Source organism: Erpetoichthys calabaricus, chromosome 3 (genome assembly GCF_900747795.2).
Source record: "Erpetoichthys calabaricus chromosome 3, fErpCal1.3, whole genome shotgun sequence".
NCBI lineage: Eukaryota > Metazoa > Chordata > Cladistia > Polypteriformes > Polypteridae > Erpetoichthys > Erpetoichthys calabaricus.
The window spans coordinates 28370227-28390099 of record NC_041396.2 but is presented as its reverse complement, the minus strand read 5'-3'; the positions used below and the strand labels follow the sequence as shown (position 1 = coordinate 28390099).

Sequence of the window (19873 nt, the reverse complement as noted above, 5' to 3'; positions counted from 1 at the left end):
TTGAAACAGGTGTGGCAGTAATCAGGCCTGGGGGTGGCTACGGAAATTGAACTCAGGTGTGATACACCACAGTTAGGTTATTTTTTAACAAGGGGGCAATTACTTTTTCACACAGGGCCATGTAGGTTTGGATTTTTTTTCTCCCTAAATAATAAAAACCATCATTTAAAAACTGCATTTTGTGTTTACTTGTGTTATATTTGACTAATGGTTAAATGTGTTTGATGATCAGAAACATTTTGTGTGACAAACATGCAAAAGAATAAGAAATCAGGAAGGGGGCAAATAGTTTTTCACACCACTGTATATATATATATATATATATATATATATATATATATATATTGTCACGCACAAGAGCATGGGGAGCAGTTTAAGGACCCGACGTGCACCGCGACAAGTCGTGCCAGGGAACAATGGCAGCGTACTAACCTCTCTCTTCTTATTTTCTCAGAAAGAACGAGGCACCACCGCCATAATACCAGCCAGACGACCAAAAGAGCCGCAGCACTTCCGAGTTCCTTTCTTCCCTCTGGTCCTCGTTTGATGACGTCAGCCACCCATCCATTACCACGGTTTTCCCAGCATCCCACTGTTTAATTTCCGGTCTGACCCTATAAGTTGTCCATCTACCAATCCTTCTGTGTCTGTTGAGTTTTGGAAAAACAATTGACCAATTTCTGTTACAGTATACGGGGCTAAAAACCCCAAACCTTTATGCGTGTCTTTGCTTGTTTATTACAATATATATATATATATATATATATATATATATATATATATATATATATATATATATATATATATATATATATATATATAAATAAATACCTTCCTCCCTGTATTTTCATGTAATCTGCTTTGCTTTGTGGCAATTCTAAATACAATTCCCATCAGGCAGCAGGAATGTGCTGGGGCTGATGGGAGGATGCCTTTTTGTAGGATCTAAGATGCCAGGTACAGAACTTTCTTCTTAATTGATCTGGATAACCATTCGGAATGGGAGACTTTTTTGTCTCATTATGGGTTGTGTTTTACCATGTTGAGTTTTCCAAGTTTATTTTCATCTGATCTCTTTTCTGAGAAATATAAAGGGTCCATCGGAATAAGATCAAGAGCACCTTTATTGTCACTTTACAATACAATGACATATCATTTGGAGTAAGCCTATAGATGCCTTATATAAACGTATATCATAGTAGAAAATAAACTAAGTAAACATTAAACTATGAGAAGCACAGTTACTATTAACAGTCTCAAATATACACAGAGTTAATGTAAAGGCAAACATGTAAGTATAAATAGAGAAATAATAAATGTCACAAGTCACAAGTAACTGAAGTCTGTGGACCCCAATCACCCCTATCCCCCTAATCTAGATGCTTTCCGTGCTCCATGGGTTTAATAAAGGACAGATGGATATACGTATATGGGATTGAATTAAATGAACTGAACTAAACTGAAAGAATTCCGTGCCCGTTTTGTTTTGCATGTAAACCCCTGCAAAACACGTTAACTCTACAAAGAAAAGGAGCTGAGACAAAGGCACACTGCACAAATCAGGTGTAGCCTGCAGGGGGCACTCCAGCTCTCCAAACCCAAAACAAACAGACACAGGCACAAGTCTCCACAACAAGGCTTTTTATTTTGCTGTGGGAAACTCTTCTCTAAGCGTTTTTTCACCTGCACACAGCACAGTATAAGTAAAGCAGCACTCAGCAATGCCCCCTTTTTCTTCTCTCTTCTTCTTTTCTCTCTCTCTTAATGTCTGTCTCCACTCCTCCTTCAGCAAGCTTTGTCCTCCGTCCTCTCAACTCTGGCTACTGGAGTAGTGGCAGCTGTGCTCCTTTCATGCTGCACCCGGGAATACTTTCGGTGGTCCGTAAATGCAGTCTGAAAGCACTTCTGGGTGAGGTGGGAGCCTGACAAAGTAGAGCTCTGCATTCTGTGTAATCCCCCCAGCGGCAACCTCGGAACCCAACAGGGCTGAGCCACCAATCTCCAACTCCCATAAAGCCCTGTGGGAATCTGTGGCATTGCAGCATACCACGGGGGCTGCCATCTGGCAATCTGGGGGAGATAATGCCCTGAGCACACTTTCTCCCCCGATTCTTCCAGGCCAGGTAAGGGTGCCAGCCATCTGCCACACAGGTATAAAAATTTTTCAATTAGCCATAACCCTCCACATATCATTGGCATTCCTGGCCTGCTGCCCACAATGTCAATTACCTGGGTTTTAGAATAATTATTAATCTGTAAATAAGGCAAATACTGAATACAGAGTGATAAACTCTGTGCCACTCACTCACACATCTCAATTGTGCTTTTCAGCAGTTATGGGATTTCCACTCAATTAATGTGTAACGTGCCGGGCCACCACAGAATGCCCTCAGGTGACAGCGTCCCATTCATTCAAAGCAAGACACTCGCACCGCATCATGTCACAAGTTAATCATTACATTCAGTTGCTAACTTTTTTTTTTTATTTATTTATGAGTTGACCCATAATTTACTTACAGTTGGGGGGGGGGAGTTAAAGAAACAGTTGTAATTTGAGGAGCTGATTATTAATGCTGACAAAATGTCATAGACTCACTCACTAAACAAGAAACACACATTTCCCATTGAGCAGGATTGTATGCCTAGGATTGTAGGTGTCCAACAAGTAAAACGTTTCAAAATATTCATAATTAATATTTAGGGGTAACCCCCACAATAGTAAAAAAACACCTCAAAATATCAAAAATGCTTTCAATGATTTGATTGAAGTTTGGTGACATTTTAGAAAAATAAAGAAATCGTCCCATGAATGTTTTTTTTTTGTTTGTCAATATTTATTTAAATTATGCTGCACTGAGAGTGTCCATTATGCAAATGAAGTATGCAACAGAAGTGATTGACGGGCCATGTGAATGGCACCACTAACCAATAGGGTGGAGGTACAACTGAATGAGGAGTCGCGTGCTGGACAGGAAAAAAGAGACCTGATCACATTGTGAAAATGGAAAAAGAAACTTCAGTGAAATTGACCGAAGGAAAACTTTACCGTTTAAAAGTTGATCTTTGAAGGCAAATGAGACTTACAGTGCATCCAGAAAGTATTCACAGCGCATCACTTTTTCACATTTTGTTATGTTACAGTCTTATTCCAAAATGGATTAAATTCATTTTTTCCTCAGAATTCTACACACAACACCCCATAATGACAACATGAAAAAAGTTTACTTGAGGTTTTTGCAAATTTATTAAAAATAAAAAAACTGAGAAATCCCATGTACATAAGTATTCACAGCCTTTGCTCAAAACTTTGTCGATGCTCCTTTGGCAGCAATTACAGCCTCAAGTCTTGTTGAATATGATGCCACAAGCTTGGCACACCTATCCTTAGCCAGTTTCGCCCATTCCTCTTTGCAGCACCTCTCAAGCTCCATCAGGTTGGATGGGAAGCGTCGGTGCACAGCCATTTTAAGATCTCTCAGAGATGTTCAATCAGATTCAAGTCTGGGCTCTGGCTGGGCCACTCAAGGACATTCACAGAGTTGTCCTCAAGCCACTCCTTTGATATCTTGGCTGTGTGCTTAGGGTCGTTGTCCTGCTGAAATATGAACCGTCACCCCAGTCTGAGGTCAAGAGCGCTCTGGAGCAGGTTTTCATCCAGGATGTCTCTGTACATTGCTGCAGTCATCTTTCCCTTTATCCTGACTAGTCTCCCAGTTCCTGCCTCTGAAAAACATCCCCACAGCATGATGCTGCCACCACCATGCTTCACTGTAGGGATGGTATTGGCCTGGTGATGAGCGGTGCCTGGTTTCCTCCAAATGTGCTATTCACAGGAAAGAGTTCAATCTTTTTCTCAACAGACCAGAGAATTTTCTTTCTCATGGTCTGAGAGTCCTTCAGGTGGCTTTGGGCAAACTTCAGTCGGGCTGCCATGTGCCATTTACTAAGGAGTGGCTTCCGTCTGGCCACTCTACCATACAGGCCTGATTAGTATCAATCCAAAGCAAGGACTACAGTTTTGTAATCATACTTAAGAGTTTTATTACCACAAATAATTGTCCACACATTTCAACATTTAATACAAATACATTCAGACTGCAATTAAAAAAAAAGAAAAATGTTAACACACTGCTTGTAAAATCGGAGCCCATTGTGTGACTTTACTGAGACCTCTGCTGAATCTCAAGAGGAGACACTTGTGAGATATTGTTTTAAGGAGAAAAACTGAGAAGTAGGAGAAGGAAGAAAATGTCTCCATTTTAGAAAATTGGAACAATCTAGATGAGAACAGACCATGCAGTTCACCAAAGCTCACCTGTCCTATCCAATTAATTCTAATTGAAAGTCCCTAAAGTCTTACTGTCTACCACACTACTTGATAGCTTACTCCAAGTGTCTTTGGTTCTCTGTTTAATTTCCAATGTTTTTGTGAAATTTACCTTCAACAGGTTTCCAGCTGTGTCCCTGTGTTCTTGATGAACTTGTTTTAAGATAAAAGTCTCGATCCACTGGACTAATTCCCTTCATAATTTTAAACACTTCAATCATGTCACCTCTTAATCTTCTTTTGTTTAAACTGTAAAGGCTCAGCTCTTTTAATCTTTCCTCATATCTCATCTCCTGTAGCCCTGTAATCAGCCGTGTCGCTCTTCTCCGGACCTTTTCTAGTGCTGCTATGTCCTTTTTGTAGCCTGGAGACCCAAACTGCACCCAGTACTCCTGATGAAGCCTCACCGGTGTGTTATAAAGCTTGAGCAGAACCTCCTGTGACTTGTACTGCACACAGCAAGGCGCTATATAACCTGACAGTCTGTTAGCCTTCTTAATGGCTTCTGAACACGGTCTGGCAGTTGAAGGTGTTGAGTCCACTACGATTCCTAAATCCTTCTTGTAAGTGTACTCTTGATTTTCAGATCTACCATTGTGTATTCAATTCTAACATTTTTACTTTCTATGTGTAATACTTTACATTTACTGACATTAAATTTCATCTACCACAGACCTGTCCAAGCCTGTATGCTATCCAAGTCCTTCTGTAATGATATACAGTGATCCCTCTCTATATCACGCTTCGACTTTCACGGCTTCACTCTATCGCGATTTTTTCTCATACACGCTTACGTCACTACGCATGCGCTTTCTGAGAACTTTTATCTAAGCCCCACGATGGCTCCTAAACGTTCTGCTTTTTCTAAGCCTTCTGACAATGAAACTAAGCGCCGGAGGAAGATGCTTACCATCCAGGAGATGGTGAAACTCTTGGATATGATCAAAGATGGCAATACCCTACAAAAGCCTCCTCACGCATATGAAAAGACAGCGCCAGCAACTGCCTATCAAGATGTTCTTCAGCCGCACACCCGGACACCCACTGCCTTCTCCTAGTACTCCTTCAGCGGAAGAAGACAACGAAGCACCTGCTGAAGATACTGCACCACCTTGTCATGCTTGGGTCACAGATTTGCACAGAGACACAGGAGGTTGTAGAAAAAAAAGAACTTTATTCAAAGCACTGCAAACAAACATTTCTCTTTTCAAAACTTTAAACGTGCTCCATGACAAGTCAGAGATGACAGTTCCAGCAGAAGCAGAGAATATCTGAGAGTGAGAGAAACGAAACAACCAATTCCAAAGCTGAGAGGCGCTGCACAATACTTTTAAGAAAGCGGAGTACCGCGTGAGAGGTTTATCGCGCGTTATAGTGCAAGAAAGAAGGGTAAGGAGCAATATGAAGGTAGACTGTCCGCTGTTTCAGGGGTTTTCCCAGGGGCGTCTGTGTCCTCTGAGGGTGCGATCAGCACAGCACAGCTTACAACCTGAAGACTCTCCTACTGAGCTCGTGCCTTCATAGGTTAGTGGTTGTATGCGTGTGTGTGTGTAATTAAATGTACAGTACAATAATAAAAATGATATTTTTAATGTCTAATATGTCTTATTTTCTTTTATTTTGTCTAATATATTGGGTAATACTAGTGTAATGGTGACTAAAGGGTGTTATTTCATGTCTAGAGGGCTCTAATACTGTTAAAAAACGTATTTAGAAGGTCGTAAACAGGTTTTCCATACTCTGCGAAATATTCAATTTATAAATAAAGAATCCTACTTCGCGAAAATTCATTTATTGTGGTAGAGTCTGGAACGGATTAACCGTGATAAATGAGGGTTCACTGTAAAGGATTCCAAATTATCTGCTAATCCACCTGTCTTGGTATCATCTGCAAACTTAACCAGCTTGTTACGTATATTCCTATCTATTAAAAATCACAGCAGCCCCAGCACTGACCCCTACTGAACACCACTCATAACATCAGCCAGTTCTGAGAAGGTTCCTCACACCATCACCCTCTACTTCCTGTGTCTGAGCCAATTGTGCACCCTTCTACACACCACACCCTGAACTCACACTTCTTTTAGTTCAACGTTTCTCAACCTTTAAGTATTTGCGACCCGAGTTTTCATAACAGTTTTAATCGCGCTCCCCTAATGTTTTTTTGAAACCCTAATAAAATGTATTCCTATATTTTTTGCTGCCGATGCACCACTACGGTTTAAAATTTCCCTACGAATAGCGAAATTACGCCACATATGGCAACATTCGCGCCCCCATTTTTTGTTACTTCGCGCCCCCCACAGTTTGAGAACCGCTGGTGTATTGTGTCTGGACTGTCCTTTTTTAAGCATCTCTTTTTGTGACTTGTTGCCCTTGGAGCTTTCTTTTTTGTCCTTATGAAGCAATTTTTAAACAAGTATTTTATTTAAAAAGGTTTCTCGTTTACCATTTTCATCTCCCAGCCAAGGGTTTACGGTCATCCATTCCCTAGTTGAGCATTTATATATAATTGTAACAATTATGAATATTAAGAATAGCACCAATTAAGGTGTACATCCCAGCATACATGAGAACACGTAGTATTATGGGATGTCAGGTGAGAGAAATAGATGCACATGTACTAGTCATTTCCATACATAATAATAGTTTGTATTATACTGTTTGTATTTGTATTATACTGAATCAATAAGAAAGTGAGTGTTTAATGGCCAGAAGTAAGTTCATTTGTATTTACCTTGCATTGCTCATTTGTTTTACAGTTAAGATGTAACATTGTTCAAAGTGTACTTTTTAGTGTTAAGAATGTATGCCTCAATGTTATCAGTTTAAGTTTGTTGAATCTGTATATCGATAAACTCTATTGCTTTAATTTTCATACTGCTGACAAGTTAGTAACTAGACTCATTTGAGAATTACACTGACATCTAGTGGAATTTTATGTGTAATTTACTAATAGGTTTTTCTGTATCCTTTCTTTATTGCAGAGCACACACACACTCACACTCAAATACATGTATACGTCTTTATTTACCATTCAGTAAATTAGGCTTAATGTCCTTCTGAGCTGCTGTGTAGAGTATTCTAAATCCTTTACAAGAGTTCTGACTGACAATCCCGAGTGAACACCACATGTCCTGAACGCCTCAAACATACACCGTCATCCTTTGCTACAAATATTTTTTGAACTTTGATTTAGAAGTTCATTTTGACCCTGGTGTAAAGCTACCTTTGTGCTCACCCCTCTGGGTAAATGTTGTTCCTGGCCATTTTGGAGACCTCACACCACTGTGATTATTTTGAGTAAGTGAATCACTAGATAGATAGATAGATACTTTATTAATCCCAAGGGGAAATTCACATACTTCAGCAGCAGCATACTGATAAAGAAAATATTAAATTAAAGAGTGATAACAATGCAGATATAACAGACAATAACTTTGAATAATGTTAACGTTTACCCCCCTGGGTGAAATTGAAGATTCGCATAGCGTGGGGGAGGAACGATCTCCTCAGTCTGTCAGTGGAGCAGGACGGTGACAGCAGTCTGTCACTGAAGCTGCTCTTCTGTCTGGAGATGATCCTGTTTAGTGGATGCAGTGGATTCTCCATGATTGACAGGAGCCTGCTCAGCGCCCGTCGCTCTGCCACAGATGTCAAACTGTCCAGCTCTGTGCCTACAATAGAGCCTGCCTTCCTCACCAGTTTGTCCAGGCGTGAGGCGTCCCTCTTCTTTATGCTGCCTCCCCAACATACCACCGCGTAGAAGAGGGTGCTCGCCGCAACTGTCTGATAGAACATCTGCAGCATCTTATTGCAGATGTTGAAGGATGCCAGTCTTCTAAGGAAGTATAGTTGGCTCTGTCCTCTCTTGCACAGAGAGTCAGTATTGGCAGTCCAGTCCAATTTATCATCCAGCTGCACTCCCAGGTATTTATAGGTCTGCACCCTCTGCACACAGTCACTTCTCACGATCACGGGGTCCATGAGGGGCCTGGGCCTCCTAAAATCCACCACCAGATCCTTGGTTTTGCTGGTGTTCAGGTGTAGGTGGTTTGAGTCGCACCATTTAACAAAGTCCTTGATTAGGTCCCTATACTCCTTCTCCTGCCCACTCCTGATGCAGCCCATGATAGCAGTGTCGTCAGCGAACTTTTGCACGTGGCAGGACTCCGAGTTGTATTGGAAGTCCGATGTATATAGGCTGAACAGGACCGGAGAAAGTACAGTCCCCTGCGGCGCTCCTGTGTTGCTGACCACAATGTCAGACGTGCAGTTCCCGAGACGCACATACTGAGGTCTGTCTTTAAGATAGTCCACGATCCATGCCACTAGGTATGAATCTAATCCCATCTCTGTCAGCTTGTCCCTAAGGAGCAGAGGTTGGATGGTGTTGAAGGTGCTAGAGAAGTCCAGAAACATAATTCTTACACTTTCACTACTGCACTGAAGTAGGAGAGTAAATCAAAAAATAAATGCAATTTGAAAATTACTCTTTAACCTTAATGGATAGAAGCTGACGCAATACAACACGTTCACGTTGGCTCATGGGTAGTTTGAACAAACACAGCACAACACTCTGCTGTTAGTGTAGTTGAAGCCAGAATCAAATGAACATGGACGCTCCATTGTGGAATTGCAACTTTGTTGTCGTAATGAGATTTCTTTGGGCAGATAGAGTGAGACCTGTTGAAATTCAGGGAAGAACGTTGGCTTGTACAGATCATTCATTTCTTCGGTATCCATCTTGTATGTACTTTGCTGTTTTACATCAAATCATGATGCACTATGGTATCTGCAGATCCATCACTTATATCCAAATGTGCAGATACAGCAGATAACATAATCCATTGGTTTTCTCTGATGAAGGCAATCATCATGTTAATGGTACATTTGTGTGCACGGTGTTGATGGTTGATAAGATTGAGCTTCATCGGTTACACTTGTACTTCATGCTTATAAACCTTTCTACCCATTCAGAAACTTTGAGTCTTGCAGTTTTCATTTCCATATTGAGCCAACAAGCTTTGGTGAATTTCAACAGGTTTCACTCAACCTGCCCAAAGAAATCTCACTACAGCACATTGTTCAATACTAGTGAAATCAAACAGCAAAGCATCCATGCTCATTCAACCTTGGCTTCAACTAGACTCATGGCAGAGTTATGTACAAACTACCCATAAGCCATTGCGAATGTCTTGTATTGCATCAGTTTCTATCTGTTGTGGTTCCCACATAATGTTCAAATTGCCTTTTTGATTTACTACTATAGTTGTTTTCCATTTTTTTAAGTTTTATCCTATAAGATTTGATGTAGTGGGTCTCATCGACATTGTAATATCAGCTGTGATAAAAACACAGACCAGACATCATAAAAAGGTTTGGGGCAGCCACCCGTATAATATCCCTGGCTGAAAAAAGTTTTAAAATTGACAGAGATGTTCACAATACTGAGTCTAAAACAAAACTGATTCCTTGGTGGTAAGATGGTGGCTTTAAAAGCCCATATAGGAAGTGACATCATCAAGGGGGCCGGTCCCAGAAGTGATGTCATCGAAGGGCCCAGACCCGGAAGTGACATTGTCTGGACTGGGATTGACATCTCCTGAGGTACCAGAACCTGGCAGGATTTCTCGGGAAAGGTCTGCAGGGAAATGAAAAAAACAGTTAGTGCACCCAGCCACCCCCTGGTCGGATGTGGTATTACCATTACTTAAGCCCTTCCTCTGCTTCCTACTCGCACGTGTGTGACACAGCTTTTATTCTAACATCATAGGAGGCTGCAGAGGACTTTGATCAGGAAAACCTACTGCAGTCCTCTACGGTGATGTGAGTGAGAGACGTAAATCTGAACAATTTTACCCATGCAATTACGCAGCAGCAGAAAAGAACATATGTAAACACAGATTTGGGAATGAGGCTTTAGGGAGCAGTATTCCTTGTTTTCCACTGTTACGGACTATCAAAGTCCTAGGGGTATATAAATATGCCAAACACAAGTGAAAGAGAGAGAGGGAGACAAAACACAGGAAAAAAATAAACCAGCTAAAAAAATTGACTCTGTAACTTCACAGATACAGTAGAACTCCGAGTCCAGCTCAGGGTGGCGAAGGAGCAGTACAGGAGAAAGCTGGAGCAGAAGTTGCAGAATAACAGCATGAAGGAAGTGTGGGATGGGATGAAGATCATCACTGGCTGCAGCTCGAAGCGGGGTACCACCATTGAGAGAGACGTGAAGAGAGCAAACCAAATGAACAACTTCTTTAACAGGTTTGACCACCCTAACCCACTCTCACTCTCACCTCGGAGTATTGCACCCTCCACACATCCTTCTGCTGATACCAGCATAGGAAAGACATCCCTACCCATAATTACAACAGCGCAAGTGAGCAGAGAGCTGAGGAGACTTCGTGCCAGCAAAGCAGCGGGTTCAGATGGAGTATCGCCACGACTGCTGAAGGTCTGTGCATCGGAGCTGGGGGGCCCTCTACAGCGCATCTTCAACCTGAGCCTGGAACAGGGGAAAGTCCCGAGGCTTTGGAAAACATCTTGTATCACCCCAATCCCAAAGGTATCACGTCCTAGTGAGCTGAATGACTTTCGGCCTGTTGCTCTGACATCACATGTGATGAAGACCATGGAGAGGCTGCTGCTTCACCACCTTAGGCCACAGGTTCAACACGCCCTTGACCCTCTGCAGTTTGCATATCAGGAGAAGGTGGGAGCAGAGGATGCCATCATCTATATGCTACACCGATCCCTCTCTCACTTGGACAGAGGTAGTGGTGCTGTAAGAATTATGTTTCTAGACTTCTCTAGCGCCTTCAACACCATCCAACCTCTGCTCCTTAGGGACAAGCTGACAGAGATGGGATTAGATTCATACCTAGTGGCATGGATCGTGGACTATCTTAAAGACAGACCTCAGTATGTGCGTCTTGGGAACTGCACGTCTGACATTGTGGTCAACAACACAGGAGCGCCACAAGGGATTGTACTTTCTCCAGTCCTGTTCAGCCTATATACATCGGACTTCCAATACAACTCGGAGTCCTGCCATGTGCAAAAGTTCGCTGATGACACTGCTATCGTGGGCTGCATCAGGAATGGGCTGGAGGAGGAGTATAGGGACCTAATCAATGACTTTGTTAAATGGTGCGACTCAAACCACCTACACCTGAACACCAGCAAAACCAAAGAGCTGGTGGTGGATTTTAGGAGGCCCAGACCCCTCATGGACCCCGTGATCATCAAAGGTGACTGTGTGCAGATGGTGCAGACCTATAAATATCTGGGAGTGCAGCTGGATGATAAATTAGACTGGACTGCCAATACTGATGCGCTGTGCAAGAAAGGACAAAGCCGGTTATACTTCCTTAGAAGGCTGGCGTCCTTCAACATCTGCAATAAGATGCTGCAGATGTTCTATCAGACAGTTGTGGCGAGCGCCCTCTTCTACGCAGTGGTGTGCTGGGGAGGCAGCATTAAGAGGAAAGACGCCTCACGTCTGGACAAACTGGTGAGGAAGGCAGGCTCTATTGTTGGCATGGAGCTGGACAGTTTAACATCTGTGGCAGAGCGAAGGGCACTCAGCAGGCTCCTATCAATTATGGAGAATCCACTGCATCCACTTAATAGTATCATCTCCAGACAGAAGAGCAGCTTCAGCGACAGACTGCTATCACCGTCCTGCTCCACTGACAGACTGAGGAGATCGTTTCTCCCCCAAACTATGCGACTCTTTAATTCCACCCAGAGGGGTAAACGTTAACATTCAACATTATACATAGTTATTGTCTGTTTTTCACCTGCATTGTTATCATTCTTTAATTTAATATTATTTATTGTATCAGTATGCTGCTGCTGAAGAATGTGAATTTCCCATTGGGATTAATAAAGTATCTATCTATCTATCTATCTATCTATCTAGAACCTCTGGTCACAAACATTTCTGAAATTGGGTTACGATCAAAAAGTTTGCCAATATTTTGCATCTGTTCATGACCACACGCTTTGGTGGCGAACAAAAACACTGGCGGCCAGTTTTCTACGTACGTTCGTACGCGCCAATGATTTGCCATTCTTCATTTCCCATTTTCTTTTGTTTGCGTATACAGGACCTAACAAAGCAGCTGATGTTGCAAAAGGAGGTACAATATGGGGCAGGTGGCCAGACGCCCCTGCACTCTATATTCAGGGGGAGCAGACCTGGACAGTGCAATACCTACCCCTGGACGCTAGATGGCCGCCCTTCTGGGTTGGAGCGGTGCCTTGGTTTCCTGCAGGGCTCCATGAGAATTGAAGTTGGGTGCAGCCCTGTTGGGTCCTGCAGGCACTGCCAGGGGGTGCTGTATTTGGGACTCCTGAGCCCGTATGGGCAGCGTATTTGTCACACCTGGAAGTGCAGCCGGAACTTGACAATCAAGCACCTGGAGCACTTCTGGGTGGACTATAAAAGGAGTCAGCAACCACCACTCAGCGGACCAGAGTCGGGTGGAGGAGGACAAGGTTGCCTGGGAGGAGTGGTGGTAGGAGAGAAACAGACAGAGAGAGAGAGGGGCGTGATTTATTTCTGTGTTGTTTGGGACTGTGTTGTGCCTGTGGGGATTACAGGGAAGATGTGCCCCACAGGTGAAGAGAAGTAAATAGTTTGTTTATTTTACATGTGCCTCCGTGTCAATCTGTGTCGGGTCGGGTGCAATATAGTGCCTTTCTTACAAATGTTAATCAAGCAGAGGCCTCAAGTGCTGGAAAAGGTGGACAAACTGTTGCTAGTGTGGTTGAACGAGAAGCAACTTGCAGGGGTTAGTGTAAGCGAGGCGATCATATGTGAGAAAGCCATGAAGATTCATGGCGGTTTGCTGAAAAAAATCCTTCTTCGAGTGGCGAAGGTGAGGAATTTAAAGTCAGTAGAGGATGGTGTGAAACATTTCGCAAGAGAAGTGGCATTTAATTTTTTTCAATGTGCTTAAAACTCATAAAAAAAAGTGTTTACAGCGAGCGGTTCGTAAGGGTCTAGCGAGAACTCTTACAATGTTAGTTTTCTCTGTTGTTCAAGGTTTTTCCATTTAGTTTACTATTACACTGTGCATTCTATGGTATAATAAACTATTTTTGTGCTTAAAAAATATATATATTTACATACTGTTCGTATGGTCTGGAACGGATATAATTTCTTTTTTTTTTATATTTTATTAATTTTATTGTAATCATTCCGTACAAATAGATCAATTTTTACAAAAAATAGGATTGAAAACAAATCAACGGATTAATTGTATTTACATACAGTCATGGGGAAATTATGTTCAGGTCGCAACCAAATTGGGTCGTGTCCAGAGTTTTGGAATGAAATACAGTCGCAACCAGAGGTACCACTGTATGGAGACAGTTACACACAAAACAGAAACAAGGCAGGAGGACAACAACAAACAAGGTTTACACAGCTAGATGCTCTATCCACATGTATCACCTGAATGGTGAGTTTACAACAGTTACATTTCTTTAAACAAGCAAAAAGAAACTAAAAGCCAGAACAATCAGCCCTAACTCTCCATACCTTGCTCTGTTAAACTCAAATCCTTTTCTTTCTTTCTTTCTTTCTTTCTTTCTTTCTTTCTTTCTTTCTTTCTTTCTTTCTTTCTTTCTTTCTTTCTTTCTTTCTTTCTTTCTTTCTTTTTTATACTTACACCCCACCCACAAACCCAGGTGTTTTAATAACAACGGGCAATTGAATAGATGGGTAATCGGGGCAGAACTCAATTAAGTCATCTGCAAATTAAGAAAAACAAATAGATTTACCAAACAGATCTGAGTATGTCGTAACATCCACCCATTAACAAAAACCCTTAAAATTTCAAAAAACTCTTTAGTGAGTTTTGCATTTAAGAACACAAGAAATCCGATAAACAAGAGGACTCCATTCAGACCAGCAAGCCTGCTTGCTCAGCTAATAGCTAAGATGTCCCAATGTCTCATTTTTAAAGGTCGTCAAGCTTTCTGCTTCAACTCCATGTCTTGGTAGTTTGTTCCAGAGTCAGTCCCAAAACTCTTAACATAAAGAAGTGTTTCCTGGCCTCAGTTCTAAATACACTTCCCATTAATTTCCACTGATGTCCTCAAATACGCGATTCACCCTTATGCTGAAGGAATGTTTCTGGATTTACTTTATCGATGCCTTTGTGGATTTCAAATACCTGGGTTAGGTCCCCATGCATTCTCCTCTGCTCGAGTCTGTCACAGTAGGACATGTCCTTAAGTCCCATGATGCTCATGATTGCTCTCCTCTGAACAGCTTCATGTGCTGCTATGTCTTTCTTGTACAATGGTGACCAGAACTGCACACAGTACTCCAGATGAGGCCTCACTAGTGCTTTATATAGTTTGAGCATAATGTCTATTAACTTACGGGCAGCATGGTGGCACAGTGGTAGCGCTGATGCCTCACAGTAAGGAGACCCGGGTTCGCTTCCCTGCGTGGAGTTTGCATGTTCTCCCCGTGTCTGCGTGGGTTTCCTCCGGGTGCTCCGGTTTCCTCCCGCAGTCCAAAGACATGCAGGTTAGGTGCATTGTCGATTCTAAATTGTCCCTACTTTGTGTTTGGTGTGTGGGTGTGCTCAGCGGTGGGCTGGCGCCCTGCCTGGGGTTTGTTTCCTGCCTTGCGCCCTGTGTTGGCTGGGATTGGCTCCAGCAGACCCCCGTGACCCTGTAGTTAGAATATAGCAGGTTGGATAATGGATGGATGAATGAATTATTTCTGTGCATTGCTTAGCTGATGTACGTAAATGTTGCATTATCATAAACCCCTAAGTCCTTTTCCGAGGTTGCTTCCTGTATTTCAGTGTCTCCCATCTTGTATTTATAATTGAATAGCTGTCCCCCGCGGCTCTGCCCACATAGTAGTGAAACAGGACAAACCTTAAAGATCAATAAACAAAATTTAAAAAAATGTAATCATGGCGAAGCGGAAGGTAGGTACATCAATCGTTGGCACTGGATCTGATAATGTTGAGCTCTGACAGGAGAGCGTCTTCCACGTGGGGATAAAAGCACATGGCCGTGATATCTCTGCCAATGACCAGGTACCTTCTAAAACACACGTAGCTCTGATCTCTCTCTCAAGAAGGTCAAACGTTACTCCTTAACAATCTGTAGATGATAATATCTACTGAACAAACAGGTATTGCTAGCTAAAGCAAGGTGCACTCCAACACGTGGCGAGATGTAGACTAACTCGAACAGAGGCTGGTGCGTGAGTGAGGAGGGCCCCTCCCCCCTCCCCTTGGTCCTCAGCATCTCTCTCAGATTCGCGCGAATAAATGGGTACCCCAATGATAGCGCGAAAAGAGAAATTGCAAAATCAACCAGAATGTTCAAGCAAATTATAGAAAAATCCCGATCTAAATGTGTTAAGTAGTTCTCTCGTGAAAAGTAAACAGACATACAGACAGACATACAGATGTTGGATTTTAAATTTATATATAGACTAGCCGTCGAGCTCTGCCCATGTAGTAGTGAAACAGGACAGTGAGGAGGGCCCTGCCCACTCCCCACTCCTGACGTCCCTCTTTCCCCCTCCCCTCGGCCCGCAGCCTCTGTCTCGGATTAGTGCGAATATCCTGCAAGTGAAGTATGATTCTTAACGCGATGAGAGAAGTCACAAAATCAACCGGAATGTTTGAGCAAATTCTAGAAAAATCTAAATCTGTTAAGTTGTTCTCTCGTTCGCTAGTGAAGCGGATGTAAGATAAGCCCCAAGGCTGGCGCGTGAGTGAGGAAGGTTCCGCCCCCTTCCCCTCAGTCCGCTGCGTCTCTCTTAGATTTGTGCAAATAAATCGGTACCGCATTGGAATTATGATATTTACCGCGATGAGAGAAGTCACAAAATCAAATGGAATGGTGAAGCAAATTCTAGAAAAAAGCCCGATCTAAATCCATTAAGTAGTTCTCTCGTGAAAAGCAGACAGACAGACAGACATTGGATTTTATATGTATGCAGATGTTCCTTTTGCCCACGTGTACCACTTTTCTTCATTAAATTGTATTTTCCAAGTGTTCACCCTGTTCTGAAGGTTGTTTGTGCCTTTTTGAATATTTTTGATGTCTCTTCAGTGTCTGCCATCCCTCAAATTTTAGTGTCATCTGTGAATTTCTCCATTTTGCGAACTACACTGGAATCAATGTCATTAATAAAAATCAGAAAAAGTAATGGTCCAAGGACAGACCCCCGAGGGACTCCACTGATGACCCCATTTTCCTCTTATCTGTACTCTTTGTCTCCTGCCAGTTCTGTAGGTTACCTGTGATGCCTGTAGCTTCTAATGTCAGAATTAAATTAGTCAATTGTGAAATTGCTTGTAAAGAAACACAATTTAGTGTCAGTTTCACAACACCGCATGTGAATCCAAACTTGCCTGTCTTGCTCTTAGATAGCGGTCAGAGTACTGGACGTGGCACCAGTCCATTACAGAGTGCGTTCACACTCATACAAGAGCACAGTGGGTCACCAATTCATGTAATCTGCCTGTGGACAAAGTGAGAAAGTGCAAACACCACACTGGGTATTTGAATCCTGGGTCACCAATCTATCAGAGTTTGAGTATTTTAGGGCAACAACAATATATTTATTTCTATAGCACATTTTCATACAAATGATGTAGCTCAAAGTGCTTTACATGATGAAGAAAGAGAGAAAGGACAAAATATAAAAGAAATAAAATTAGGCAATACTAATTAACATAGGATAAAAGTAAGGTCTGATGGCCATGGAGGACAGATAAAAACAGAAACAAAACTCCAGACGGCTGAAGAAAAAAAACAAAATCTGCAACGTTTCCGAGACCACGAGACCACCCAGCCCCCTCTAGGCATTCTACCTAACATCAATGATCTCAATCAGTCCTCATGGCCTTCAGGCTTCACATGGAAGAACTTGGTGATGACGGTCATGTGGACCTCTGGCCTTCAATCCATCAATGTAGGAACATCACGGTGCTTTGATCAGGTGGTGGTAGCGCAGATCAGCAACACAGAAAAACTGGAAAAAGAACAGCAGAGAAAGTAGGGGTTAGTATGGATTGCAGAGATATTATAAAAATGATAATTAAAAGCATATACAGAATATCAGGATTAAACTAAGATGAAGCTATGAGAAAAGCCATGTTAAAGTAATAAGTTTTTAGCAGTTTTTTAAAGTGCTCCACTGTATTAGCCTATCGGTAAGCTATTCCAGATTTGAGGTGCATAAGAGCAGAAAGCCACCTCACCACTTCATTTAAGATTAGCTTTTGGAATTTTAAGCAGACATTCATTTGAAGATCTAAGGTTACAATTTGGAGTGTAAGGTGAGAGACATTTCGAAATATAAGATGGAGTGAGATGATTTAAGGCTTTGTAAACCATAAGCATAATTCTAAATGGCACAGGTAACCAGTGTAGTGACATCAGAACTGGGGTGATGTGCTCGGATTTTCTTTTCCTAGTTAAGATTGTCTTTTTTGGGTGGTCCTGAGAGGAGTGCATTACAGTAATCTAGCCCACTGAAAACAACAGTGAACTAATTTCTCTGCATCTTGCAATGTCATAAGAGGTCTAACTTTTGCTATATTTCTTAAGTGAAAAAATGCTGTCCTAGTAATCTGATTGATTCAGATTACAGAGTCAATAATCGCCCCTAAATTCTTTACCTCTGTCTTGATATTCAATCCTAATGGATCAAGTTTATTTCTAATACTCTCATTATATCCATTTTTGCCAATCACTAAAAGTTCTGTTTTCTCCTTATTTAGGGCAGACTGGTCGGAGATGCTGCCTCATTACTCTGAGGTCCTAGGTTCACTTGCCAGCTATGGTACTGATTGTGTAGATCTTTTACTGTGTCTGTGGGGGGCATTATTAGGGCAATGTGGGTTCCTCTCAGATTCTAAAATTGCTAACGGCTGACTGTAAATTGTCAGTCAGGGGGCACTACAATGGACTGGGACCTTATCCAGGCACCCAATGCTCCTGGAGAAAGACTTTGCTACCATGACCTAGTGATGATACTAATCAGTTTTGAAAATTGAAGGATGAGTGACTTTATAAATCCAATATGGCTTGCAGCATTCATTTGTGTTGAAAATGATTTTTGAAGGGTGATGTTTCTTACCAAAATCTATTGGCCAGACGGACAAAAAGACTTGAATAGTTCAATTTACAAGTCATCTCATATTTTGCTCTTTCTGCAGGTACTGCGTCATCGTCACTCAGCAAAGAGCTTGGATGGCCGTCAGCCTGTGTTGGCTGCTCTCCATGCTGACAGGCCTGGTTCCCATGCTTGGTTGGCACAACAAGGAGGTGCTCCATTCCAAGGAAAGGAACATCAGCTCAGGAAACATTGTCTGTCATTTTTCCACGGTGATGCGAATGGACTACATGGTTTACTTCAATTTTTTCGGGTGGGTGGTCCTACCCCTGACCATCATGGTAGGGCTCTACATCGAAATCTTTCACGTGATCAGAAAACAAATGAACAAACGGGCCCAGTCGTCCACCGACGCTAGCAAATATTATAGAAAAGAACTCAAGCTGGCCAAGTCCTTGGTACTGGTGGTGTTCCTTTTTGTCATAAGCTGGATGCCCCTGCATATAATGAACTGCATCAGTTACTTTTGTCCACAGTGTCAAGTACCCAAGAGCGCCTTATACGTTGGCATATTCATGTCGCATGCCAACTCGGCTGTGAATCCTTTGGTGTATGCTTTCAGAATAAACAAATTTCGAAGCACGCTCATCCAGATTTGGAAGAATTATGTGTTGTGTGAAAATGTCAGTGCAAGTTCATGCAATGTAATCTTGGAAAATGCTGCAGAGAAAAAAATAAACCAAAAACCTTAATATCTAGTCATGCTTGTTATTCAGGAACTGAACAGTCATGGAGAACCAGAATAAAGTCTCCAAGCCACACCAACATCTACTAAAAGCAGAGCAGCCTGAGAGTCAAATATTGGTTTATTGGTTTACTTATTTAACAACTTGGAGTTTAGGAATCCTCAGGCATTTGGAGGCCAATTGTTTCTCACTTCACCGCCCTTTCTATGGATTCAGTTTATGAAGGTTTAGATGGAGCAGGAGATCTGCTGGCAGAATCTTTAACATTTTGATTATTTTCATAGCAACAGCATATAAAGAAATATCTGGTAAAAATACAACATGTTCTATCCTGGTGGTCCCAGTTTACTTCCCTTGGCACAAGCAGGGGATCTTTGTTACTCGTTTTTGTTTGATTTCTTCTCTAGATCTAGACAGGGAGCAGAGAGAGACGGAGATACAATACAATACAATACAGTTTATTTTTGTATCGCCCAAAATCACACAAGATGTGCCGCAATGGGCTTTAACAGGCCCTGCCTCTTGACAGCCCCCCAGCCTTGATTCTCTAAGAAGATAAGGAAAAACTCCCAAAAAAAAAAACTTTGTAGGGAAAAATGGGAGAAACCTTGGGAAAAGCAGTTCAAAGAGAGACCCCTTTCCAGGTAGGCTGGGTGTGCAGTGGGTGTCAAAAAGAAGGGC

The 19873-nt window shown here is 42.1% G+C and overlaps 1 protein-coding gene across 1 annotated transcript in view; it reads left to right on the top strand.

Moving 5' to 3' along the window:
- Nucleotides 1-19224, top strand: part of LOC114647678 (adenosine receptor A1-like) — a 36250-nt gene extending 17026 nt beyond the window's left edge. Inside the window, exon 2 of the mRNA XM_028796283.2 lies at nt 18550-19224. Coding sequence (XP_028652116.1) covers nt 18550-19198 — 649 coding nt within the window. The 3' untranslated portion in view covers nt 19199-19224. The remainder of the gene's footprint in view (nt 1-18549) is intronic.
- The last annotated feature ends 649 nt before the right edge of the window (nt 19225-19873 follow it).